This window comes from Hyaena hyaena, unplaced genomic scaffold, assembly GCF_003009895.1.
Source record: "Hyaena hyaena isolate Hyena2069 unplaced genomic scaffold, ASM300989v1 scaffold_330, whole genome shotgun sequence".
Taxonomy (NCBI): Eukaryota; Metazoa; Chordata; class Mammalia; order Carnivora; family Hyaenidae; genus Hyaena; species Hyaena hyaena.
Genome location: NW_024080961.1, coordinates 1,189,384 through 1,216,938, shown reverse-complemented (window position 1 = coordinate 1,216,938; position 27,555 = coordinate 1,189,384). Strand labels below are relative to the sequence as shown.

The window sequence follows — 27,555 nt, the reverse complement described above, 5'->3', positions numbered from 1 at the left end:
GCACCTTAATATATTCATGTATCAATTTCTGCCCAATTTTAAAAACAATCCAGTTTTCATATCGTCCTCATTTTGCATGTGCACTATTTAGCAGTGAAAAAAATAATTTCAGGTCTGTACAAACTTTCTGTAAAACTTTGTGTACAAACAGCATAGGATTAGGGAGAAATGATTAAATATTCACCCTTTTTTGGTTTTCAGCATTTTCAATAAGCAGCGTGAGGACTGCATCTATGTTTGTAAGCACATGGCTAATGCTAGGATTTGAGGGAAAAAACGTTTTTTGGGGAGATACCTTAGTAGGAAGCACTGCAGCACATAATGAATTTCAATCAGATTCGATCAACATATATATTTATTGAGTACCTATTACGTGCCAAGCATGGGGCTAGGCCCTGAGGGTAGAGACATGAATAAGCAATGAGTGAAGGTGAGAAAGTTAAGGACATTTCAATCATCGCTATGATGCTTGTGAGCTGAGAGCTGGATACATCCTACCGAAAGAAAACAGTTATGCCAACAGGAGGGAGTATTGTCTGTTTTTATAATGGGAGACAAAAGATTCTGCAAATAAATATATCAGAGGGAACTGCTATTTTGCATACTAGCTTGACATAATTTGTTTTTTTGTTGTTTGGTTGGTTTCTGTGTTTTGAAAATGTCCATGCCATATGGTTAAACTTAATATACTTGTAAGGACTTAGTTTTGTTATCAGGCTGTTACATAAACAAGATTAATTATCCTATAATTTACTTTTTTCATTTAATGAAATATCTTGATTTTTCTCCTTTTTTTAAATCTTTTTTTAAATTTTTTAAAATTTTTTTTATTTCTGAGAGAGAGAGAGAGACAGTGTGAGCAGGGGAGGGTCAGAGAGAGAGGGAGACACAGAATCTGAAACAGGCTCCAGGCTCTGAGCTGTCAGCACAGAGCCAGACCTGGGGCTCAAACTCATGAACCGTGAGATCATGACCTGAACAGAAGTCAGACGCTTAACCGGCTAAGCCACCCAGGCGCCCCTTGATTTTCTTCTTATGGCAGCTCCAGTAGAACTACATCATGTCACAGATACGTTTATGTGGCCTGCCCAGCATTAATTCCTCCTCCTTCTGATAACAGAACTTGACTTTTCCTTTAGGAAACCGCCCTGCCCCAATTTTCAGCCCCCATACTTCTGGTGAAGGTGATTCTCCCTTTAGATCAAGGAACTGACCTATGACCGGGGCTAGTTTTCAGTGGGTACATGGCCATGGTCATTCATACCAGTTAGGTCTGACCTCATTCCCTCTTGGTCTGTATCTATGTGTAACGATTGTTAAATATTTTAATAACAGTATGACACTGCTCTGCTTAATCATAATATACTGGCAATAATTGGTTCAAGGTTGGGCAAATGAACCAAACCAAGACCATCAGGCCAAATCAGCAGCACTAGTCATCAGACTATTGCTTGAGCAACCAGGATAGAGCTCATTTTCTTCTATCATCAGCCTGAAACCACACGGTAAAAGCCTGCCTATGAATGAGCTAACACAGAGTAACACAAAGGTGGAGATGTGGAATGAGATTGGGTCCTGATTATATCAGTTGAGCTCCTGGTTACAAGCCAGTGAACTCCCCTCTTCTGCTTCAGCTGGCTTACGCTGGGCTTTCTATCACTTGCAACTGAAGGGTATCTGAGTAATTAAAGTTTCCCAGCAAGAGTAGGCATCAGACATCATGGTCGATGGCTCAATTCTTGTCACCCTATGATTCACTTTCCACACAGCAGACAGAATGATCTTTTTAAAAAATAGATCATGTGGGCCCCCCGGGGGGGTCTGTCGGTCGGGCGTGAGACCCTTGATCTTGGCTCAGGTCATGATCTCACGGAGCATGGGTTTGACTTCCACCATGGTGGCATGGAGCCTGCTTGGGACTCTGTTTCTCCCTCCCTCTCTGCCCCTTCCCCACTTGTGCTCACACCTGTGCACACACACCTACACACTCACTCTCTCTCTCTCAAAATAAACTTTATAAAAAAGAAGAAAAAAACCACCTCATGTAACATCTCTGCTTAAAGCTCTTCAATCACTTCCCACTGCACTTAAAATAAACTCTAAACTACTTAACATGACCCATAAGGCTTTACCTACCTTCTCCCCCACCTCCACCATCTTGTCAGTCACCACACTTTATTGCTCTCTCTTAATACCCTCAGCTATGATGGCTTCCTCTCAGTTCCTACAACACACCAAACCGACACTCCAGAGCTTCCACAAATTCTGTTCCCTCTATCTGGAGGGCTCCTCTCCCCACATTTCTCCAGGCTGGCTGCTCCTTCATGTCCAGGTTGAATCATCGCTTAGATAGGGCCTCCTGGACCACTCATTCTAAAATAGATCCCTCTGTTACTCTCTCTTATAATTACCCTCTTGGCTTCCTGCACAACGTTTATCACCATGAGTTATTTGCATGTATCTGTGAATTTACTTGTTTAATGTCTGAGTCCCTAACTAGACTTAAGTTCCACAGAGGTATAGCCTAATACCTCTTGTGTTCATCATCATATACCCAGTGTCTTACAGAATGCCTGGCCCCTAGTAGGCACTCAATGAATATTCAGTGAATGAATGACATTATGTTTAAATGCTAGCTGAAAACAACAGATGAAGAATCCTCATATTATCAAAAATAGGACCAGCTTTAACTACAAACCAGTTAGAGATCCAGGCTAAAGGGAGAACATCTGGAATTCAAAAGTCATAAACCATCTGGAAGGGAAGAGGACATTTTCCCAAGCATAGGCAGATAAATCCAAAGCTTTGGGATCAGTTTTAAGGGCCAGATATTGTTCTTCATTTAGGGACAAAAGACCAGAGGATAAAGGCAGCTGAGAAACTGAAATTAGCCTAGACCTAGAGAATGATCTGCGAGGTCTTACTTAGAAATAAGACTCAGAGTTTCTGAGAGCCTCACCACATACTGAATCTATGCCAACCTTAATTTACTTCAAGTGTCCGTGTATTTGTTTGATATTCTGAAGATAGGGTTGGAGCTATATAAAAAGTTTTTTTCTTTTCTCTTTTCTTTTCAGAAAGAAAACTGGGTGTTTCATAAGCTAAGCTCTTCAAACCAACCTGTCTAGCTATCCAAGTTAGTCACTTCTTTGCTTTGGGCTGTTTTTATTTCCCCTATTTTATACTATAATTTCCTCTGAAATGTTTAAATTCTCTTTTGACTCACGTTAGAGGAAAGAGTATATTTTCCAACCATATTTTAGCCATCATAGGTGAGAAATCTGTTCACTTCCGAGATTAGGTGTGGTGTCAATAATGAAAGCAGGCAAGCACTAGTCTATTGATAGGGAGGCAGAGTGAAAACTCAGAAGAAATGGGTAAGATTCAGCTATAAACCTTCTTATATAGGCAATACCATAAACCACAGTTTCTCAGTGTTCTTTGTCGTTCCCTATCTCACCAGTATGATACCAAATAGCCATTGGGACCTTGATGATTAACCAAGTTAATCAAATTTATAAAAAGTATATCACAATGTTTTATATACTTCTAGTTGTAAATAAGGACTTCTAAGATAATCAATTTCCCACAGTTTCAGGAGTCTTTCAGTTTTGTTTTCATTACAAAATAAGCAACAGACTTTTATTGCTAATAATACTTGGCAAAAATGGAAACGTGTCAATACTCTGCTTGTTTCGTTATATCAACACATTTGTTTCACAATATGCTTTGCTGTGACTATTTTCAAAGAAAATACATCTGAGGTTAGACTGCTAGGAATTTTAAATAACACACTTGCATGACAGCATCTTAGAATGGGGAGAAAGTGCCAAACATCCTATTATTAATCCTGAAACTCCCCCTCTCCTGAGTCCCTTCTAGTATTAGTATTGTAGAGCGTAGCACAGTTCAAGGCCTCGAGGTGATTGTTCTAACACACAGGGCCCTAGCAAGGCTCTGTATAGGAATACTATTGTTAATTTTTTCACAGAGTGGTTATAAAGGGAAAACTACACAATTTTGGACGTGGTATATGTATTCTAAAAAACAAGTATAAAGAAACTTACTCTTTTTCACATTTCTCAAAATTTTCAAACTCTACAAAAACGAAAAGGGAAATGTTAGTTTTTTCTTGTTTTCCTGTGAAATCCAAAATACTTTAATCAAGTAGAAATATGGCCAGCAGTCAAAAGAAGTAACTTCCTTAAAAATAGCCATCAAAACACACAAATTTTTTTTCCACCTTGTTACGTTTAACTCAGTGCAGAGTCTCTGCTTGATTTTATCTCTGCCATTTTTCCATAAGAATCACCCTATGTATTTCAAAGCAATGTTTTCAAAATAGCTGAGGAACAAGATGGCGTTCCTACTTCTCTTCTTTTTAGGACCATTCCAGAATCCACAATGGCTTCTGAAGATAGCTGCGATACACAGCCATTCCCATCATAGCCTAGAACTTTGGCTACACATACACGAAACGAAATTTACGAAGGTCCACTCCATACTGTTACCATACCACTCCCTTCTCCCTCCACTCAGCAAATGCACCCGGCCTCCTCTATGCTGAGTCTCTAACTTATCTCTGCCAGGAATCTACCCAGATTTCTTCTTTTCTTCACATTTCCTCAGCATGTATATTTTAATCTGTTCCATGGTATTTTGTTCTCTTTCTATATTTTCACATTATTTCTCAGATAGGCATTCTATTCCAGTAGACTACCTGTCGTCTTTTCAAGGGCAGGAAGATATCCTATATTTCTATTTTCCTAATATGTAATAAAACCGTATTCTTCTACATAGTACCTATTTAATAAATTATTTTTGGAACATTTTTGTTCAAATTTTTAAACACAAGTCATTTATTTACAATTCAAAATATTGTAGTAAAAAATGCTCCCATCGTTGTTCTCCATCTACCCAGTTTCTAACCCTCCCCCCACAGATAGACATTACTTATATATCCCTTCCAGAGTCCCTTATGAATGTATAATGCAAATATAGATCATATTTTCTACCTTTTAAAGAAAAGTTAATAAATCATATATAAATACACTGAGAGAGTCTTCATTCTTTTTTTTAGCTATACAGCATTTCATTATATGCATACACTATGATTTATGATTTATGATTTATTTAATCAGTTCCCCTAATGATTATCAGTCTTGTTCCAATCAGCTGCTCTTATAAGTAACCTAATTCCCATCCTGACTCTGGCAGCAGGGGAGGGTGGAGGATATGAACACCTGCAGAAATGGAAAGCCTCTGGCACGTTTCTTAAAACTCCCATCTTTACCTTAGTCCTTGTGAAAGTTTTTCCAGGAGTCTTCGATGTCTGCTTTGAAGATGTTGAATTTTCCATGGTGTTAGGACAGCTAGCAGAGTAAGTCCTTATAGACTGAGCCTGCACACCTTTAAAAAAAATGTTTTGTTGCATAGCTTTTTTAAATTTTATTTTTATTATTATTTTTTAACTATTTAACTATTTATTAACTATTGTTAATGGTTACAATTTATATTTCCTCAGGATTTTTTTTTTCCTGTCAAGTTGGTTTCCATATAACAGCCAGTGTGTTGCATAGCTTTTTAAGCCTTTGGGATATATACAGTTATATATTTGGTAATTCTTATCTGGGCTTTTTTATGCATTGTTTTTACAATACATTTTGGGTGTTTTTAATGTATTATTTTTATCTTGTTTAATCATTCTTTATACCTTTTCAGTTTAGGTCCTACTTTATTGTTAATCTGTTAGAAGTCTCATTTTTAATAGCTTTTTAAGGGGAATGTACTTCTACTTACAATCTTCATCCGCAAGAAGGAAGGATTCCAGGGTTCTTTCTGGGAGTGGAGGGGGGGGGGGAGAAGACCGATCCTGATGTGGATCTGTGATAAGAAGAGAATACAACAAAGGAAAACAAAACAAATCCATCAATCAAAAGTTGTAAGTCACGATCCCTTTTTGGTTTTGTATAACTTTCCCAATTTTTCAATATTAACCCACAACAAGCAAGTAAAAAATTACTGAACAATAACTGGAGCCGCAAGAATTTTGTTCTTCTAGCTTTTTAGCCAATGAGCCTATGATTCATGAAAAACTTTTAGCTCACTTCGAAAAGTATTTTTCCAGGGGCACCTGGATGACTCAGTTGGTTAAACATCCAACTTGGGCTTAGGTCATGATCTCATGGTTCATGAGCTCAAGCCCTGCATCAGGTTCTCGGCTGTCAGCACAGAGCCCACTTCAGATCTTCCTGTCCACCTCATTCTCAGCCCTTCCCCCTCCCCACCCCTCCCTCCCTGGCCTCCTTCCTCCTCCCTCCCTCCTCTCTCTCTCAAAAATAATAAACATTCTTTTAAAAGGGGAAAAAAGAGAAAAGTATTCTTCCAAAGAAATTAAACTTAAAATTAATCAAGTTTCTAATTCCAACTACCATTTTACATAGAATCCTGGGGATAGAGTAACATGCTAAATAAAACCATGAGAATACAAACAAGAAAATCTGAATAGTCATAGTCTTTGACAAACGACCCATGCTCTTCTACAAATAAAGGGCATGAGAAGATATAAAAAGGAAGGAAAACTGTTACAGATTTTAAAAGACTTAACAAATCTGTAAACCAAATGCAGTGTGTTGTCTTTAATCCATATTCAAATAAACCAACTGTAAAAAGACTTTTTTGAGACAATTTGAGAAAATTGAATAAAATCTGGATATTAGATAATATTAAGGAATTATTGTTAACTTCATTGGTGTGATGATGTTATTATGGTAGGTTTAAAATGTGCTTGAGATTTACCATGATATAAAAGAATTTTAAATAATAGAGCTATTTCCCCACAATGTAAGTCTTAAAGATAGAAATGGTGTATAAGATTCTCTGTATACAGTGCTGAGTGTAATTATAGAAATGTCTTTTGAAAATGAAAATGTGGTTCAATGCTAGAGTTTTTACCTTTCTTTACAGTCTTTGGGTTCTTTAGGCCTTAGGACTTTCTCCAAAGCAAGTTCTCTTGTTTATTTCTTATACACTGGATGATGCAAAAGTAAAGTACAATACTCCTTTCCAGCTCCAAGTACAGTAACTGGCGTATAGTAGGCACTTAATAAATGTTTGGTAACTACCCTGACGTCACTTACCATGTTCCAGCTTGCCGTTAGGAAATATACTGGGAACTAACACTAATTTTCGATTAATGATATCCTGTCAAATATCTTCCTAAAATACCATTTTCATCTTACCTCTCCCCTGATGAAGAACCTACAATGCTTATCAGTTGTTGCATTAAACTGAAATTCTTTTTAAAAAATTTTTTTAATATTTATTTTATTTTTGAGAGAGAGACAGAGTGTGAGCTGGGGAGGGTCAGAGAGAGAGGGAGACACAGAATCCGAAGCAGCTCCAGGCTCCTAGCTGTCAGCACAGAGCCCGATGCGCGGATGGAAGTCATGAACCGTGAGATCATGACCTGAGCCGAAGCCGGACGCTTAACCAACTGAGCTACCTAAACTGAAAGTCCCTAAACTGAAACCCTTCTGCCTAATTCTCTGTGTGTGTGATAGCATACACATAGCAAAGTTTCCCACAATGACAGTGCAACAGTGGTCACTACCTATTTCCAAAACTTTCATCACCCTAGAAAGAAACTCTGTACCCATTTAGCAGTCACACCCCGTTCCTCCCGTATTAGACTGGCAACCACGAATCTGCTTTCTCTCTGTATAGAGTTCCTTGACTTGGATATTTCATCTGCCTAACTTTAAAATCCTGCAGAAATAAATAAATAAATAAATAAATAAATAAAATCCTTTAGAATCTCTCCACATTTTATCTACACAAATTTATTTTCCATATTTCCCAAGTAGAGCCTCGATTGCAATGAAATTAACGTACTCACCATTTCTCTCTACTCATCATGCTTATTGCTACCTTTGAAGTTAATGTTATCCTGATCCCTGCTCCTGGGATGTTGTTACCCTGATCCCCTCCTTTTTCCTCTAACTATATTCTTAAATTTCTTTCTTCTCCTCAGTAAAGCCTTTCCTAACCACTCCAATGATACCTCCCCTTTTTCCAGACTCCTAGTGATTATAATCAGTGGTTATAATACACAAATTACCAGTTAATGGTTCCAAGTATTGATTTTGTCTACCCAGTTTGCATATAAACATTAAACAGTAACGTTTCTTATATATCCTGACTATTCTAATCCTGTATAAAGAGTACGAACTTACTTAGGAATTTCTCATTTAGTAATTATCTAATAAAAATGATAATAGACAACATTTAATGAGAACTTATTTGACAACCACTGTGTTAAAAATCTTCATATGCATTATCTCACTTTTAACCTTTACAAAAATCCTCTAAGAAATGAGTCCTTTTATCTTCATTTTATAAATGAGAAAAATCAGTAGAGAAGTATATACTTTAACCAAGATTATTCATTTTAATAACTACTCATAGGCTAAGGATTTTAATTAAAGCCTCTCTGACTCCAAAGCCCATGCTCATTAATCTCTATGTTAAACAACCTATGTATAATCAAATAATATATTCATATGAATAAATATGTTAAGGGCAACTACTAGCTGTTATAATGTATGTAAAGTACATATTAGTGCCCCATAAATGTTAGCTGTGGTTGTTGTTATTCAATGTATAAAACAAGAGAAGCTCAAGAAAGTACTGGAAAAGCAACAGCAAGTTAAAGATCTAAAGAATCACACTGCTGGGCACTGGGGTGGCTCAGTTGATTAAGGGTCCAACTTCGGCTCAGGTCATGATCTCACAGATCGTGGGTTTGAGCCCCACATTAGGTTCTGTGCTGAATGTTTGCTCAGATCCTGGAGCCTGCTTCAGATTCTGTCTCCTCTCTCTGCCCTTCCTCCCCCTCGCACTCTGTCTCACTGTCTCTCAAAAATAAATAAATACAAAAAAATTTTTTTAAATAAAAAAATAATAATAAAGAATCAATTGCTAACCATGGTAAAGCCTATAAAACAGAAATGCTGCAAAGCTTTAAGAGATTCTATCTGAAAGAGGTTTTGCTTTTTTTTTTCCTGAGGAATATATATAAAGGAACAGAATTCTAAAACCCTGTGTTTACCTTGCCCTTGACAAAACAAAACTCCTAGCCTGGGAAAATCAGAAATAAATCAATAACCAGTGGTAACTATTATGGGAACTATGTCATCTCTTGAGGTGAATTACTCTAAACTTAATGAGTCATTCTTATAGTATAAATTCTTAAGGCTAAATGTCATCTAAAGTCAAAGGGAAATTTTTTACCTGATTTGGGACTCTGCAGTTTTACACTCTAAAAAAAAAAGAGAAAAGAAAAGTGAAAGAGGAAAATGTACACATATTTACAAACTTGAAGCAATAAAAGACATTTTAAAAATCATATTTCATATGCCTACAAAGATAGTTAAGAAATGTTGATCCTATTTTCCCTAATTTATAAATACACTCACTGAATTACGAAAAGACATCCTTAACTCTTAGAGTGCTCTGTTTTCTTTTTGTAAATTTCTTTGTTCTTTTTCTTTTTTTCAAAGCAAGCTTATGAATTTTTTTAAAAGTTATTAGTTTTTAAACCTTAGGTGTAATTAACACACAGAGTTATATTAGCCTCAGGTTTACAATATGATCCAACAGTTTATACGTTACTCAGTGCTCATCAAGATAACTATACTCTAAATCCCCTTCACTGATTTCACTGTCTCCCCACTTACCTCCCCTCCGGCAATGACCAGTTCTCTACAGCTATGAGTCTGTTTTTCTGTTTCTTTTTTTTCTTTGTTTTGTTTCTTAAAGTCCACATATAAGTGAAGTCATATGGTATTTGTCTTTCTCTGTCTTATTTCACTGAGCATAATACCCTCTTTTTTTTTGTCACAAATGGCAAGATCTCATTCTTTTTTATAGCTGCATGATATTCGTGTGTGTGTGTGTGTGTGTGTGTGTGTGTGTGTGTCTTTATCCATTCATCTATGGTGAATACTTGAGTTGTTTCCATATCTTATTATAAATAATATAATCCATAGCTATTAAAAATAATGCTGTAGTAAACATATAGATGCACATATCTTTTTGAATTCATGTTTTCATATTCTTTGGGTAAATACCCAGTAGTGGAATTACTAGATCATATGGAAATTCTATTTTTAACTTTTTGATGAACCTCCATATTGTCTTCCACAGAGGCTGCACCAGTTTGCATTTCCACCAGCAGTACACGAGGATTCCTTGTTTTCTATATCCTCGCTAACACTTGTTTCTTGTGTTTTTTATTTTAGCCATTCTGTCTGGTGTGAGGTGATCTCTCATTGTGATTTTGATTTGCATTTTCCTGCCAGTGAGTGATGTTGAGCATCTTTTCATGTGTCTGCTGGCCATCTGTATGTTTCTTTGGAAAAATATCTATTCATGTCTTCTGCCCATTTTTAGATTAGATTATTTGAGGGTTTTTGGTGTTGAGTTGTATAAGTTCTTCATATATTTTGGATATTAACCCCTGATTGACTATATCATTTGCAAATATCCTCTCCCAAACCTTATAGTGATTTTTATTATATCACAATGATTGGTCCTAAGTTGATCTTTTTTGATTTATTTCCTACCTGTTCAGAACATTTCCCAGGAAATTTAATTGGAGGTAAATTGTTGAAATTGAAGCTACTTCATGACATTGGAAAAGGAGTGATTGTTTCGGCTTTAGGCGTTGTTAAGATAAAGACCATTACATGTGGACATATTATTAACAATAAAAATTACTAATAAATTCAAAGTGTAATTAAAAAGAGAATATCTGCCTACCAGCATTTCAGTCGTAGGCACTTTGAAATGTTTGTTTAGTTATTACTTCTCTGATCTCTGAAATTTTAAGGTAATTGGTTCATAGAATATACAAATGCACTACAGATTATTGAAGTGTAGGTTTTTCTTCCAGAAGTGGGGAGCATTATTCCAAAAAGTTTATCTTAAATAATATGGATACGTCATTCAAAAAATTATTCTCCACAATATGTTATTACAGCTAACATAATGCAGCCTACCAAATGACTACTATGAACAAGCTACCTACTTAGGAAACATCTATTTTTGCTTTAACTGTCCTTCAGAAACCAGCTCAAATATTTCTTCTTTCACTAAGTCTTCCTTAGTCACTTCCAACCTGTAAGTTTCTTAAGGGCAATAATTGTGTCTTTTTTTATGCTACTTTATTTATTTGTGGGGTTGGGCAGAGAGAGAGAGGGAGAGAGAATCCCAAGTAGGCTCTGTGCTGTCAGCATGGATCTCAACATGGGGCTCAAACTGACCTGTGAGATCATGACTTGAGCCAAAATCAAGAGCTGGACACTTAACTGACTGAGCCACCCCGGCGTCCCAATAATTGTGCCTCACACATCTTTTTATTCCCATGTCCTCTAACACATTGTTTTATAAATCGTACCTGCTTAGTGCTTACTGAGTGGATAGGTATCAAAAATACAAGGAGCAGGACTATTGCTCCAATAGTTGAATCCAAATGAGTAGGAAAAAAAAAGAAAGTTATCGACTTTAGTTGGTCTAAGTCTTACAGAGTCATCAAATGTCTTTGACTCAGATGTTCCACTCCCTTCTAATGATGTTCCAGTTATTACCTTCACAGCTGAAGATAAGGATTTGGGAACATTCAGCGGGAATTCTCCTGAAAGAAAGTAAATATAGTCCAATTCTTAGTGTTGTAATTCTTTTAGAAAGCAGACGTTACTTAGCAATAGCACACAGAACATTGACAGGACCTGAAAAGTAATCCAGGTAATCCACACTTCATTTTACACTTATGAAACCGTACTCACCGGCTTCCTCCACCACAATGAAAGATTCAGGGGTCCGTTCTGGAAGTGGAGGGGGAATTTCATCATCTATCCTTGGAGAAGTTCCTATCCAAAATGTCAGAAATATAATCATAATTTTTAATTAGAAAAATCCAAAGGAAATTCTTATATTCTAATCTCGATGTAAATTCTATCAGGCATCACTACAACAGTTGAACTTGTATGTGTTTACTCATGAAAAAAGCAGGATAAATTCTCCCATTTTATTTAAGTTGCAAACCCAGGAGGCTTTGCTGCTGCTTCAAAATTTATTATTTCTTTTAATAGCCCAAAAATATTTTGATTGAGTCACTGGGTACCAGTTAAGAAAATACAAAATGTTATATTAATTTGGGAAGTTTTGAATTGTTTTCTATACAACCCCTTTGTTTTACATACAATATACAGTAAAGGACGTCAAGGATTCAGTTAAAGAGTAGGTAGAATTATAAAGATTTTAGTATCCCTTCTGTATTCCACAATAAAGAATATGGATGTTTTTCCTTTTTACAAAACAATGGTATAACAGGGTTTTCTATTTTTCTGTAGAAAAATTCAGAATTTTTATAGAAAAATTCAAATGCTATTATAAGAAACTGCCACCAGGTGGCACACATGTCAATGCTGCTACAATCCCTAAAGCTAGGATTTGTTTTTACTGGTCATGAACAGAGAAGTTTAAAATATTGTGGGTATTCAAAAAAACAACAAAAAAATTCCTTTAAACTATAAAATAAGATCAAAGTATATAAAATAATCAGAGAAGGAACTAAATCCAGATAAAACATTTTTGTAAGAAAGCTACATATCCATATATCTATTAAACTGTACGATAAATAATGTTATAGGAAAAAAGCGTTCTCATTTCCTAGTCAGGTAAAATGTTATTTGTAAATTTCTGATAATATAGCTGTAGAGTTACACTTGCTCTTTTCTTCACCTTCTTTCATATCAAGCTATTATAATAATTTCTAACAGGATATTTACTTCTACTTTCAAACCACTTGATAAAACAAAAACAACATGAAATTGCAAAAATCTAGAATTAAAAAAATGGGAAAGTATGAATGTAAAGGTGTATATAAGATTAAAGTCCTACACAGAATACCAAATACACATTCTCATCTACTAAGTTATTGCACAAGAACAGGAAGAGATCAGGTCCCCTTCTTCCAACACCTACAGAAGTGTAGCCACATGATTATGCAGTAAGTATCCTGAGTGGGGGCGCCTCGCTGGCTAAGTCAGTGGAACCTGTGACCTTTGATCTCTGGGCTGTAGGTTCAAGTCCCGTATTGGGTGTAGAGATTACTTTTTAAAAAATAAAATCTTTTTTAAGAAATGAAAACATTGGGGCTCCTGGGTGTCTCAGTCAGTTGGGCGTCCGACCCCAGCTCAGGTCATGATCTCACTGTTCCCACTAATCCCACTGTTCGAGCCCCATGTGGGGCTCTGTGCTGACGGCTCAGAGCCTGGAGCCAGCTTCTGATTCTGTGTACCCCTCTCACTCTGTCCCTCCTCTGTTCACGCTCTGTCTCTTTCAAAAACAAAGATTAAAAAAAATGTTTTAATGAAAAAGTTTGGGGCACCTGGGTGTCTAATTCTTGGTTTTGGCTCAGGTCATGATATCACAGTTTGTGAGTTTGAGCCCCACAACAGAATCCACACTGTCCATGCCAAACCTGCTTGGGATTCTCTCTATCTTCCTCTCTTTCTCTGCCCCACCCCACTCGTGCTCTCTCTCAAAATAAATAAATAGACTTAAAAAAAAAACTTTAATAAAAATCCCCAGTGACCATGTGGTGCTGTTGCCCAAATCCTTTCTGTTGTTCCTTTGGGAGTTGTTTCTGCATATTAAGGGTAAATTGTGGACCCCTAATACACATTTCAAGAAATGAGGATTGCCTTCTTTAGAAGCACTCTTACTGGCATAGATCCTGCACCACATCTGACTGCCTCCACGGCTGCCTGGTTCATCCACTATTACATGTTTGTTATTGCTGTTCTTTAACTTACCACATCATTAAAACACTTCTGGGCATTTATTTCTTTGAGGAGGAGAAGGAAGAAGGAGAAAGAAGCAGAGAAAGATGGCGGGTGTGGGGCAGGGATGAGAAGCAACCACATCTTCTATAGAAACCAAGTGAAATCTAAAATGTTACACACACTCTTAAAAATACCTTACCGACTACTGCTTTATCTTGGTCCAGTGGCGGAGGAAAACCAGTCGGAGGGCTCAATGCTAAAGAATTATGTGCATTGTTGTACGAGAAGAGGGTTGTAGGGGATGCCGGCAACGGAGAACGAGGCAAAACGGTTCCATCTGGCCTCTCAGGTAAATCAAGAGACATCTTAGAACCAGTACTACTTGGTGACAAGGATGAACAAAAAGGATCTTCCAAAGACGTGTAAGAATGTACCTTAAGAGCACTAGAGGCCTGCTGCTTTGCATTAGAGGCCTGGCACAGTTGGTGCTGAGAGTTAGATGGCAGTGAATAATTCAATTCTGCGGAAGAAACACGCATCGCGTTTTGAGCCCTCTCAAGACAAGAGTTGTGTGGTTGGGATTCCAAACACAAAACATTCTCCTTGGTGTCCAGCTCCTTGGGGTCTCTTTGTTGCATCAGTTCAAAGGAAGTTGATTTGGTCCGCGTTATCGGCCCCTTTGAATTAAAATATCCCCCTGCCATGCTCCCAGGTTTAGAACTAAACAAAACAGAGCTCCAGTCTAAACTCTGATGTTTCTGAAGAGGCTCCCCAATGATTGGAAATGCCTTGGGCTCCCATTTCATGGTCGCACTGGCGCTTTTGTTACAACCGCAGTTTAGCTCCAAAATGTCAAAAGAACTGCTCTGCTCAGCAGGGTGTAAAACTAACCCTTCCTTGTCACTTAGTTCAGGAGTCCTGAGGTCAAAGGAAGAAGCGTCTGCACTTTTCAGCCTTATCCTTTGTTTGTTCTGTGGGTTCATCATTTTTGCTTCTTTTATTCCACTGAAACAAAAAGGAAGCAATGATGGTACCCCAGTACCCCAAAGAGGACTCTTCCCGGCATCACGATGAGTTATAAGCATGAGATTTGCACTCCCCAACCCAATTAGCATTGAGGTGTGTAAAATTGTACTCACCTTTTTGGTAAATTACAATAAGACTCTGCTTCTAGGGGGGGATTTTGCTCAAGAACTGAATACTTTGCTTGAATCTTCAAGAAAAATAAGACATTGGTTGTTAGTGAAGAAATGGCAATGAGATATTTTATTTTACTTTATTTTTTAATGTTTTATTTATTTTGGGGGGAGTGAGCACGCCAGCAGGAGAGGGGCAGACATAGAGGGGGACAGAAGACCCAAAGAGGGCTCTGTGGGGCTCAAATTCACAAACCCATCAGGCTCAAACTCATGAGCCGCAAGATCATGACCTGAGTGGAAGTCAGACACTCAACCGACCAAGCCACCCAGGCACCTCAGCAATGAGGTATTTTAAATTCCCAAAGTTGAGAAGCTATTTTTCAGAAAACATAAAGAATTTAAATAGTTCATGAAAGAGATTTCCAAAATATTGAGTTTCTAAAATACTGAACCCAACAAGAACTTGTTCACATACTGAAGTCAAAGGAATCCAAGAAAAGGAATAATGTTATAGAAACTAGAAAAGGTTCACTTATAGGATCAAATATGGGAGTTTATGGGGGCAACTTCACTCTCAAAAACACCCTATCTTCCGAAATTACATCATCTCAACTCTTAATGTTAATAAGTGCTCATTAGGTCCTCAGATTTATTTCTACCTCTTTCTTCCTTAATATGCTCCAGCTATCCTGGTTTTCTTGCCATGCCTCAAGCATACCAAACTTGTTTCTAATTCAAGGCTTTTACACTTACTGTTTCCTCTGATTGCAATATTCTTGGCTCCAGATTTTGCATGGCTGGCTCTTTCTAAGTAATTATTCTCTACTTAAATGTCACCTGCATAAGAAAACTTTCTCTGACCACTCAACCCAAAATTATACTCCCACACACTTGTCAGCCTCTCTCTTTTTTTCTCATAGCCATTAGCACATTATGAAATATGTTACACAGAATCTTAGATACCATCCATTTGTAAGATATATACTGATTTTAGAGGCGTTTAAATCTATTTTTAAATGTTATTAGCAATTGTCAGATTCCACCTGTTAAGCGTTTAATTATGACTCAAAAAGAGATGTTGAAGTCCAACCCCTGATATCTGTGAATGTGACCTTATTTGGAAATAGAGTCTTTGAAGATATTTTTAGTCAAGATGAGGTTATAGTGGATTAGAGTGAGCCCTATCACAATGATTTGTGCCCTTATAAAAAGATAGAACAGAGACTCAGAGACAAACAGGGAGAATACCATGTGATAATGGAGACAGAGACTGGAGCAATGTAGCTGCAAGCCAGTGAATGCCAAAGATTGCTGGCAAACACCTGAAACTAAAAAGAAACAAGGAAGACACTCTAGAGCTAGGAGAGAAAGCATGGCTTTGCTGACACCTTGACTTTTGGACTTCCTGCCTCCAGGACTATGAGAAAATAAATTTGTGTTAAGTCCTCCTTAGTTTGTGATACTTGTTACAGCAAGCCTAGGAAACTGATGAGAGACATAAATACCCCACTTTCTATAATGGATACATCAGACAGAGGATAATATGGAAATAGAAGGCAGACATGAACAACACCATAAACCAGTTCGATCGAACAGCACATATATAACACTCCACCTAACAACATACACATTCTTCCCAAATTTATAGGGAACCCTGCCCAGGATAGACCATATGTTAGGACACAAAACAAGTCTTAATACATTTTAAAAGACTGACATCATATAAAGCATCTTTTCCAATTATAATGGATTGAAACTAGAAAGTAATAGCAGAAGGAAAACTGGAAAATTCACAAATTCTATAAATTAAACAACTAATGGGTCAAAGGAGAAATCACAACAGAAATTAGAAAACACTTAGAAATGAATAAAAATACAGCATACCAAAATGTATGGGATACAATGAAAGTGATATTCAGAGGGAATTTATAGCTATAGACACTAATTCTTTAAAAAAGAAAGATCTTGAGGTACCTGGGTGGCTGTCAGTTAAGCATCTAACTCTTGATTTCTGCTCATGTCATGTACGATTTCACAGTTGTGAAATCGAGCCCCACGTTGGGCTTTGTGCTGGCCATGGAGCCTATTTAAGATTCTCTCTTGCCCTCTGCCCTTCCCTCTCTCTTTCAGAAAAAAGAAGAAGGAGAAGGAGAAGAAGAAGGATCTCAAATCAATAATTTTATACCTAAGCAACTAGAAAAAAATCAAACTAAACCCAAAGATAGCAGAGGGAAAGAAATATTAAAGATTAGAGCAGAGATAAGGACTCAAATTACTAAAACCTCCAATTACAAAAATATAAGTAGATACATTACTGCCAATTTTACAGAAATAAAAAATATTACAAACAATAGTATCAACAATTGTACACTGACAAATTGTATAACGTAGATGAAATAGAAACATGTGATCAACCAAAACTAACTCCAGAAGAAATAGAAAATCCAAATAGACCTACAACTGGTAAGTAGTCTGAATCAGTCATCAAAAGACCTTCTGACAAAGAAAAGTCCAGGCCAGATGGTTTCATTAGTGAATTCCACCAAACATTTAATGAAGAATTAATGCCAATCTTTCACAAATTCTTCCAAAACACTGAATAGGTGAGAACACTTGCTAAGTCATTCTATGAGGCCAGCATTACACTGATACCAAAGCTAGACAAGGATACTATAAGAAAAAGAAAACTACAGATCAGTATCATTTATGATTATTATGCAAAGTCCTCAACCAAATACTAGCAAGCTGAATTCAGCATCATATTAAAAGGATTATATACCATGACCAACTGGGACTTATTCCCAGGATGCAAGGATTGATTAGCATATGAAAATCAACTGATCTAATACACCGAATTAATAAAATAAAGGGGAAAACCCCCATCTGACATGTCAGTTGATGCAGAAGAAAAACATTTGACAAAATTCATGATAAAAACACTCAACAACTTAGGAATATAAGAGAATGTCCTCAACATGATAAAGACCATGTATGAAAAACCTATAGCTAACATCATATTCAATGGTGAAAAACTAAAAGCTTTTTTCCTAAGATCAGGAATAAGACAAGGATGCCAATTTTTACAGCTTCTATTCAACTTAGTACTTAAAATTCTAGCCAGAGCAATTAGGCAAGAAAAAAGAAAGGTTATCAAAATTGGAAAGGAGGAAGTAACATTAATTTTGTTCTGATATGATCTCATATGTTGAAAGAGTCACACATGCATACAGAAAATCTAGGATAAACAAATTCAGCAAGGTTGCAGAATACAAAATCATCACAACAAACCCAGCTGCATCTCTATACACTAGCAATAAACAATCTGAAAAGAAAATTAAGAAAACAATTCTAATTATATTAGCATCATAAAATACTTAGGAATAAATTTAATCAAGGAGATGAAAGACTTATATACTGAAAACTACAAAACACTGCTGACAGAAATTAAATAATACATAAATAAAGGGAAAGACATCCTCTGTTCATAGGAATATATAATAATAATAGTACTCAAAGTGATGCACAGAGTCAATCAAATTCTGGTAAAAATCTCAATGGTGTTTTGCAGAAATAGAAAAATTCATCTTAAAATTCATATGGAATCTCAAGGGACCCTGAATAGCCAAAACAATATTGAAAATGAACAGCAAATTTGGAAGACTCATACTTCCTGATTTCAAAATATACTTGAGCACCTGGCTGGCTCAGTCAGTAGAGTATGTAACTCTTGACCTTGCAGTCATGGGTTCAAACCCCAATCGAGCATTGAGCTTACTTTTTAAAAATGTACTACAAAGGTACAGTAATAAAACACTATGGTACTGGCATAGGATAGCCATAAAGATCAATGGAATAAAATAGAGAGCACAGTAATAAATTCACTTCTGTGGGAAATTGACTTTTGGTGAAGGTGCCAAGACCATTCAGTAGAGAAAAGACTCTTCAACAAATGGTTCTGGGAAAACTGGACATCCACATGCAAAAGAATGAAGTTTTAAAACATTTTTTATTAATTTTTTTCATGTTCACTTATTTTTGAGAGAGAGACAGAGTCAGTGTGAGTGGGGGATGGGCAGAGAGCGACGGAAACACAGAATTTGAAGCAAGCTCCAGGCTCTGAGCTGTCAACACAGAGCCCAATGCGGGGTTCACATCCATGAACCATGAGATCATGACCTGAGCAGAAGTCAACCCTCAACCAATTGAGTCACCCAGGTGCCCCTAAACATTTTTTTAAACATTTATTTATTTTTGAGAGACAGAATGCAAGCAGGGGAAGGACAGAGATAGGGAGACACAGAATCCGAAACAGGCTCCAGGCTCTGAGCTGTCAGCACAGAGCCCATTGTGGGGCTTGACCCCATGAACCATGAGATCATGGCCTGCACCAAAGTTGGACACTTAACCAACTGAGACACCCAAGTGCCCCCAGAAGAATGAAGTTTGACTCTACGTTACATATATAAAAATTAACTCAGAATGGATCAAATACTTGAACATAAAAACTAAAACTATAAAACTCTTAGAAGAAAACACAGGAAGTTCCATGACATTGGATTTGGTAGCGATTTCTGGAAATGACACCAAAGGTACTAGCAATAACAGTAAATAGACAAACTGAACTTTCTGAAAAAATTAAAAACTTTTATGTGTCAAAGTACACAACAGTGTAAAAGGGCAACATACAGAATGAGAGACAGTATCTGCAAGTCACATATCTGGCATGGGACTAATAACCATAATATAGACAGGACTCCTAAAACTCAAAAGCAACAAAAACCCAATTTAATAATTGGCAAAAGACTTGATAGACATTTTTCCAAAGATGGTATATAAATGGCCAGTGAGCACATGAAACAATGTTCAACATTGCTAATCAGGAAAATTCAAACCAGAACCACAATGAGGTATTACTTTATACTCATTAGAATGTTTACCATAAACAAACAAAAATACAAAATAACAAGTACTGGTGAGGATGTAGAGAAATTGGAACCCTTGTACATTGCCGATGGGAACATTAAATGGTGTACTGCTGTTAAAAAGAGAATGGCAGTACCTCAAAAAATTAAACATAGAATGATATGATCCAGCATTTCTACTTCTGCATACATACCTCAAAGAATTGAAAACAGGACACAAAAAGATATTTATACATTCATGCTTTTAGCAGTATTATTTACAATAGCCAAAAGGTGGAAGTAAACCATCTGATCACCAATGGAAGAATGGAGAAACCAAACATGGTATACAACAGAATATTATTCAGCCTTAGTAGGGAAGGAAATTCTGACACATGTTATGATAGTGACGAACCTCGAGGATATTATGCTAAGTGTAATAAGCCAAATACAAAAGGACAGATAATCATGTGATCTCACTGATAAGTACCTAGTGGTAAAATTCATAGATATGGTAGAATAGCAGTTGATAAGGGCAGTGGAGAAGTTGGGAGGGAGGAAGGAATGGACAGCTATTATTTAATAGGTATAAAATTTCAGTTTTCCAAGATAAAAAGAGTTCAGGAAATAGATGATGGTCACAACTGCACAACAAAATGAATGTTCATCGTATCACTCAACTATACACATAGACTTAGTTAAGGTGGTAAATTTATGTATATTTTACGACAATTTGAAAAATATGAAAAAAAATAGGCAAAGGACTTGCAGACACACATTTGTCCAAAGGAGACATAAAAATTGCCAATAAAAACACAAGATGAGGCTCAACATCACTATTTATTAGGGAAATGCAAATCAAACCATGAGATACTACTTTACACCCATTAGGAAGTCTAGTATCTAAACAAAACAAAACAGAAAATACCAAGTATTGGCAAAGATGTGGAGACATTGGAACTCTTGTACATTGCTAGTGGGGATATAAAATTTTTCAGCCACTGTAAAAAAGATAGTATGGTAGTACCTTTAAAAACTAAACCTAAAATCATTGTATCATCCAGCAATTCCTGGATTCTTCTGGGTATGTACCACAAATAATTTAAATTAGGGACTTCAACAAATATTGGTACATCAATTTTACAGCAGCATTATTCACAGTAGCCAAAAGGGGGAAACCATCCAAATGTCAATTGGTGGATGAATGAATAAGCAAAATGTGGACTAAACACACAATTGAATATTGTAAATCCGTAAAAAGGAATGAAAGTCTGACGCATGCTAAAAAATAAATAGATGAACCTTAAGAATGTGCCACATCAAAAAGCCAGATATAAAAGAACAAATACACAACTCCACTTACATGGTGTACCTAGAATAAGCAAGTTTATAAAGACAAAAAGTAGAATAGAAGTTGCTGGGGGTTGGAGTAGGGACAATGGAGAATTTCTGTTTAGGATGAAGAAAAATTTCTAGAAATAAATAGTAGTGATGGTCACACACATAGGGAGGGTACTTGGAGCCACTGCACTGTACTCTTAAAATTGGCTAAAATGGGAATTTGTTCCATTGTGCTAAAATGAAATATTTTACCACAATAGAAAATATGAATGGGGGAAGTGTTTCCTTCTATTTTCTGGTACAGATTGTGTCAAATTAGTGATAATTCTTCCCTAAACATTTGGTAGAATACTCAAGTGAAATTATGTGGGCCTGGAGATTTCTATTTTGGGGAGTTTTTAAATTATGACTTCAGTTTCCTTAACTGTGATGGGGCTATTCAAATGATCTATTTCATGTTGAGTAAGCTGTGGGAGTTTGGTTTTTCTTTTTGAGGAAGTAATCCATTTTGTCTAAGTTGTCAAGTTCATAGGTGTTTGTTATCCTTTATTATCCTTCCAATATCTGCAGAGCCTGTAGATCTATCTCATTTCAGTCCTGATATTGGTCATTTTTATCTTCTCCTTTTTAAAAAAAAAAAAAAAGTCAGTCGTCTTAGAGGTTTGTCAATTTTATGGATCATTTCAGCTCTTTTCTCCACTTATTTTTCTGTTTTCAATTTCATCAATTTCTGCTCATTGTTTTTTTTCCATCTGTTTTCTTTGGGTTTATTTTACTCTCTCCCTATCCCTCTTAGATTCTTAAAGTGGGCGCTCAGATTATTGACTTGAGACTTTTCTGTGTCCTAATGTTTGTATTCAGAGTGCTATAAACCTCCCTCTCAACATTGTTGTAGCTCTGTCCCACAAATTTCAATATGTTGTATTTACATTTTTATTCAATGTGGGCTTTTCTTAATTTCCCCTGAAACTTCCTTTTTCACTCAATGGATAATTTAGAAGAATGTAGTTTAGTTTCCAAGTGTTTGAATCTCTTCCTGTTATCTTTCTGTTTTTGACTTCTAGTTTGATTCCACTGTGGTCAGACAACACATTCTGTATGATTTCAATTCTTTTAAACGTTTGAGCTTGTTTTATAGCCCAGAATATGATTGATCTTAGTATATGTTCCATCAGCACTTGGAAAAAATATGTATTCTTGTGTTTTTGATTAGAGTGTCCTATCAATATCAATTTGATGATGTTGTTGAGTTATCCTATATTCTTGCTGATTTTCTATTAAGTTTTTCTATCACTACTGTAGTCTTCAACTATAACCAGATTTGTCTATTTCTCCTTTCAGTTTTGTCCATTTTTAAATATTGTAGCTCTGTTTGGCCCATACACACTTAGAACTGCTATCTGTGTCTTTTTGGTGGATTGATCCTTTTTATCATTATATGTTGTCACTTCCTGCCTGTGATAATCTTCTTGCTCTGAAGTCTACTTTATCTGATATTAATATAGCTAGTCTACTCCTGCTTTCCTTCATTCATATTCATAGGAATAAATGATATATCTTTTTTCCAATTATTAAACCAACCTATATATTTGTACTATGTTTCTTATAGACAGCATATAGTCAGGTTATGTTTTCAATACACTCTGCCAATCTGTCTCTCTCTCTTTTTTTTTTTTTTTTTTTTTTAAGAGAGAAAGAGTGGGGCGCCTGGGTGGTTTAGTCGGTTAAGCGTCCGACTTTCGCTTAGGTCATGATCTCGCGGTTCGTGGGTTCGAGCCCCGTGTCTGGCTCTGTGCTGACTGCCATCTCTGAGCCTGGAGCCTGTTTCAGAGTCTGTCACTCCCTCTCTCTCTGACCCTCCCCTGTTCACGCTGTCTCTCTCTCTCTCCTAGAAATAAATAAAACATTAAAAAAATTAAAAAAATAAATAAAGAGAGAAAGTGTACAAGGAGGAAAGAGGAGCTTAGGGAGAGGAAGAGAAAGAGGGGGAAGAGGGGAATCCTAAGCAGGCCCCATGCTCAGCACAGAGTCCGATGCCAGGCTTGATGCCATGACCCTGGCATCATGACCTGAGCTGAAATCAATCGATGCTTAATCAACTGAGCCACCCAGGTACCCCCCAATCTTTCTATTAATTGGTATACTTATACCATTTACATATGACATAATTATTGATATGTTAGGTCTTCAGTCTGCCATTTTATTTTTTGTTTTCTGTTTGTTCTGTTTCATTTCTCTTTTTCCTGCATTTTTTAGAATTTTGTTTTGATTTACCTATAGTGGTTTTTTTTTAATTTTTTAAATGTTTATTTATTTTTGAGAGAGACAGAGAGACAGAGCATGAGTGGGGGAGGGGCAGAGAGAGGGAGACACAGAATCCAAAGCAGGCTCCAGGCTCTGAGCTGTTAGCACAGAGCCTGATGCGGGGCTTGAGCTCACGAACTGTGAGATCATGACCTGAACCGGAGTCAGGCACTTAATTGACTGAGCCACCCAGGTGCCCCCTTATAGCATTTTCTAAGGTGTGTTTTTGTATAGTTTCTGTGGTGGTGGCTCTAGGTATTACATTATATGTATGTAACCTATCACAGACTACAGGCGTTATCGTTTCACTAGTTCAAGTATAGAAACCTCCCTTTATGTCCCTAACCTTTCCCTGTTTATATTGGCCTAAATATTTCCTCCAATACATCTAGAACCCTATAAGACTGTATACTTTCTTGCTTCAATCATCCAACAATTTAGAATGCTCAAGAAGAGAAATAAAACCTATTACATCTACTCATGATTTTGCATATCATATTCTCCTTTCTTTCATCATTTCCTTTCTGTTTAGAAAACTTCCTTTGCCATTTTTTTATGCTAGGTCTACCTAACAAATTTTCTTAGTTTTTGGTAGTTGTTGTTTGTTTGTTTATTTTTCCATCTGAGAAGGTCTTGATTTCTTCTTCATTCCTGAAGGGTATTTTCACTGGGTGTGAGATTCTGAGTTGCCAATTATTCTTTCAGCACTGGAGAAATATTATGTCACTTCCTTCTGGCCTCCATGTTCCTGATGACAAATTTGCCATCATTAAAATTGTTTTCCCCCTATAGTGAAGATCATTTTTCTCCGGCTGCGTCATAGAAGTTTTCTGTTTAGTTTTTAGAAGATTCATTATAATGAATCTTTTGTTGTTGTTTTGATAGGGAGACAGAGTATGAGCAGGGGAGAAGGACAGAGAGAGAGAGAGAGAGAGAGAGAGAATCGCAAGCAGGCTCTATACTCAGTGCAGAGCCCAGCACAGGACTTGGTCCCACGATACTGGGAACATGACCTGAGCCAAAATCAAGAGTCAGACACTCAACTTACTGAGCGCCCCCAGGTGCCCCAATTATGATGAGTCTTTAGGCTTTTTTAAGCCTTGACTCTTTTCTCTTCTCCTTCTTGGACTTTGCTGACACAAATGTTAGGGGTTTTTTGTTGTTGTTGTTGTTGTTGTTGTTGTTGTTATAGTCCCTTAGTTCTCTAAGGCACTGTTTTTCTCTTCTCCAGTCTATTTTATTTCTGATGTTTACACTGGGAAATTCCTATTATTCTATCTTCTAGTTCATTAGATCTTTTATTCTGTAGGTACCCTGAAATTTTCCTTTGGAGCCCATCTACGAAGCTATTTTGTTTCAGTTACTACCTCTTTTAGTTCTAAAATTCCCATTTGGTTCCTCTTTATATCTTGCTTCTTTTCTGAAACTTTTAATTAATTCTTTGCTAGAATTTCCATTTTTATTTTTTTCTCACAAATTTTTAATGTTTATTTGTTTGTGTGAGAGAGAGAAAGAGAGAGAGTACACATGCACACGCAAGCAGGGCAGGGGAAGAGAGGGAAGGAGACACAGAATCCAAAGTAGGCTCCAGGCTCCATGCTGTCAGCACAGAGCCTGATGCAGGGCTCAGACCCACAAACCGTGAGATCATGACCTGAGCCAAAGTCAGATGCTTAACTGACTGAGCAACCCAGGCGCCCCGAGATTTTCCATTTTTAAAATCTTTTGAAGCATGTTTGTAATTGCTCGTTGAAGCATTTTTATTGTGGCTGCTCTAAAATCTTTGTCAGAAAATTCTAACATCTCTATCATCTCAGTACTGACAACTATTGATTGTCTTTTATTCATTTGGTTTGAGATCTTCCTGATTCTTGGTATGACAAATAGTTTTCAAGTGAAACCTAGACATTTCTGTATCATTATGAGGCTCTGGATCTTAGTTAAGCCTCTTTTAACTGGGTTCTTCTATTTTTAACTCCATTCTGACAGGGGAAGCAAAGGTGCTGCCTCATGATTGCCTTGTTATTGCCACAAAGAATTTACCTCCCCCAGTTTCCTCACTGAGCCTCTGTTGATACCCAAGCAGAGACACACCAGGAGAGGCTCCCTGACACCATGCTGGGGGTGGCCTCATTACTGATGGATGATGGTAGAAGTTCCAACTCTCCTCGAGGCTTCTTCCGACACTACTTCAGTGGGGAGCGTGTTATTTCCAAGTTACTCTCTGGTGGAAGCTCGGGCTCCCCATTCAGTCCCCACCCCAACTCACAATGCAGGAAACCATGGAAGCCAATGGGGATGAGAGTCCTCACTCTTTACCGGACCTTCTCTGACACCACTTCAGCACTGTACTACAGTCTTAGAAAGGTGAGAATCTAGGGGGCGCCTGGGTGGCTTAGTCAGTTAAGCATCTGACTCTGGATCTCGGTTCAGGTCATGATCTCATGGTTCATGAGTTTGAGCCCCACATTGGGCTCTGCACTGACAGTGTGGGTCTCCTTGGGATTCTTTCTCTCCTTTCTGCCCAAACCTGCTTGTGCTCACTCTCCCTCTCAAAATAAACAAATAAACTTAGAAAGAAGGAAAGAAAGAAGAAAAAAGGAAAGGAAGGAAGGAAGGAAGGAAGGAAGGAAGGAAGGAAGGAAGGAAGAAAGAAAGAAAGAAAGAAAGAAAGAAAGAAAGAAAGAAAGAAAGAAAGAATTGGAAATCTAGTATCCCACTCAGCCTTTGCTGACAAGGGTGGGGTTGTGGGCCATTATTTTCTGTGGTGTTGACTAAAGTAGAATGATGACTATCTAAAAGTTTTCTATCTTGCTGCACTGCCCGTTTACTGATTCTTTGCCTAGACAGAGCAGGCTTTTGTTGTTTTGTTTTCTTTTTGGTTTTATGTTTGTTTTGTCTGTACCATCGGCATTTCTGGGTTGTTGACTTTCAGTTCCAAGTCTGGGAAAATGAGGCAAAAGAAAACCCAAGGAACTTATCATCATGTCTTTCTTCAGGTCCCAAAGTCCTGAGCTGGTCTGTCTTCTTTCTATAACTCAGAGCCTTCTTATAGTTTTTTATTTATAATGTCAATTGTTTGGTCCAGTTGCACCTAGTGGGAGGAATGGTGGAGGTGGGGAGGAAGTATGTCTACTTGATCTTCCCAGAAACAGAAATCCTCTTCAGTTAACTTTAACCAATTCCCTCTGTGGGAGTTTGAGCTGTGTTCCTATGTTCCCATTTACTGACTAAAGGCCCACTTCAGGTAACTCAGCTGCAGCCATGACACTCCTACCAGGCTAAATTTGAGTATTGTCATTTGTGGGAACCTAAACAAAATATTAGCCCACATACTCCAGCAACACATTAAAAGAATATTTTTTGTTCAAGAAGGGTTAATTCTAAGAGTACAGGGATGGTTTGATATCACCAAATCCAATGATATGACTGTATCAGTAGGTTAAAGGGGAACATCCATGTGCTCACTCCATGAGTGCAAAAATATGCACATTCCTTCTCTAAAATTTCCTAATCAAATAGAAATGAATAAATATTCTCTTGAACACTTAAAAAACCAGTCAGATTTATAATTACACCAAAAAGAATAAAATACCTAGGAATAATTTAACCAAGGAGGAAAAGACCTATACCTATAAGACATTAGTTAAAGAAACTGCGGATGATAAGAACAAATGAAAAGATATACCATGCTGATGAATTGGAAGAGTTAATACTGTTAACATGTGGGTTCATACAACCCAAAGCAATCTACAGATTCAATGCATCCCTTGTCAAAATACCAATAGCAATTGGTAGAACTAGAACAAATAATCCTAAAATTTGTGTGGAACTACAAAAGACCTCAAATAGTCAAATCCAATCCTGAGAAAGAAGAACAAAGCCAAGGTATCACAATCCCAGATTTTAAAATATATTACAAAGCTATAGTCATCAAAACAGTATGGTACTAACACAAAAATAGACACATAGATCAATGGAACAGATAGAGAGCCCCAAAACAGACCCACACTTACACAG

The 27,555-nt window shown here is 37.0% G+C and overlaps 1 protein-coding gene across 2 annotated transcripts in view; it reads right to left on the bottom strand.

The window, feature by feature from the left end:
- The window catches only part of PTPN22 (protein tyrosine phosphatase non-receptor type 22), a 57,902-nt gene that overhangs the window by 5,759 nt on the left and 24,588 nt on the right, over nt 1-27,555 (bottom strand). For both annotated transcript variants that reach the window (XM_039249114.1, XM_039249115.1), the window contains 8 exons: nt 14,990-15,063; nt 14,050-14,855; nt 11,847-11,930; nt 11,649-11,695; nt 9,292-9,319; nt 5,800-5,883; nt 5,294-5,409; nt 4,068-4,098 (listed from right to left, as the gene is read on the bottom strand). In XM_039249114.1, the coding sequence (XP_039105045.1) occupies nt 4,068-4,098; nt 5,294-5,409; nt 5,800-5,883; nt 9,292-9,319; nt 11,649-11,695; nt 11,847-11,930; nt 14,050-14,855; nt 14,990-15,063 (1,270 nt within the window). The remainder of the gene's footprint in view (nt 1-4,067; nt 4,099-5,293; nt 5,410-5,799; nt 5,884-9,291; nt 9,320-11,648; nt 11,696-11,846; nt 11,931-14,049; nt 14,856-14,989; nt 15,064-27,555) is intronic.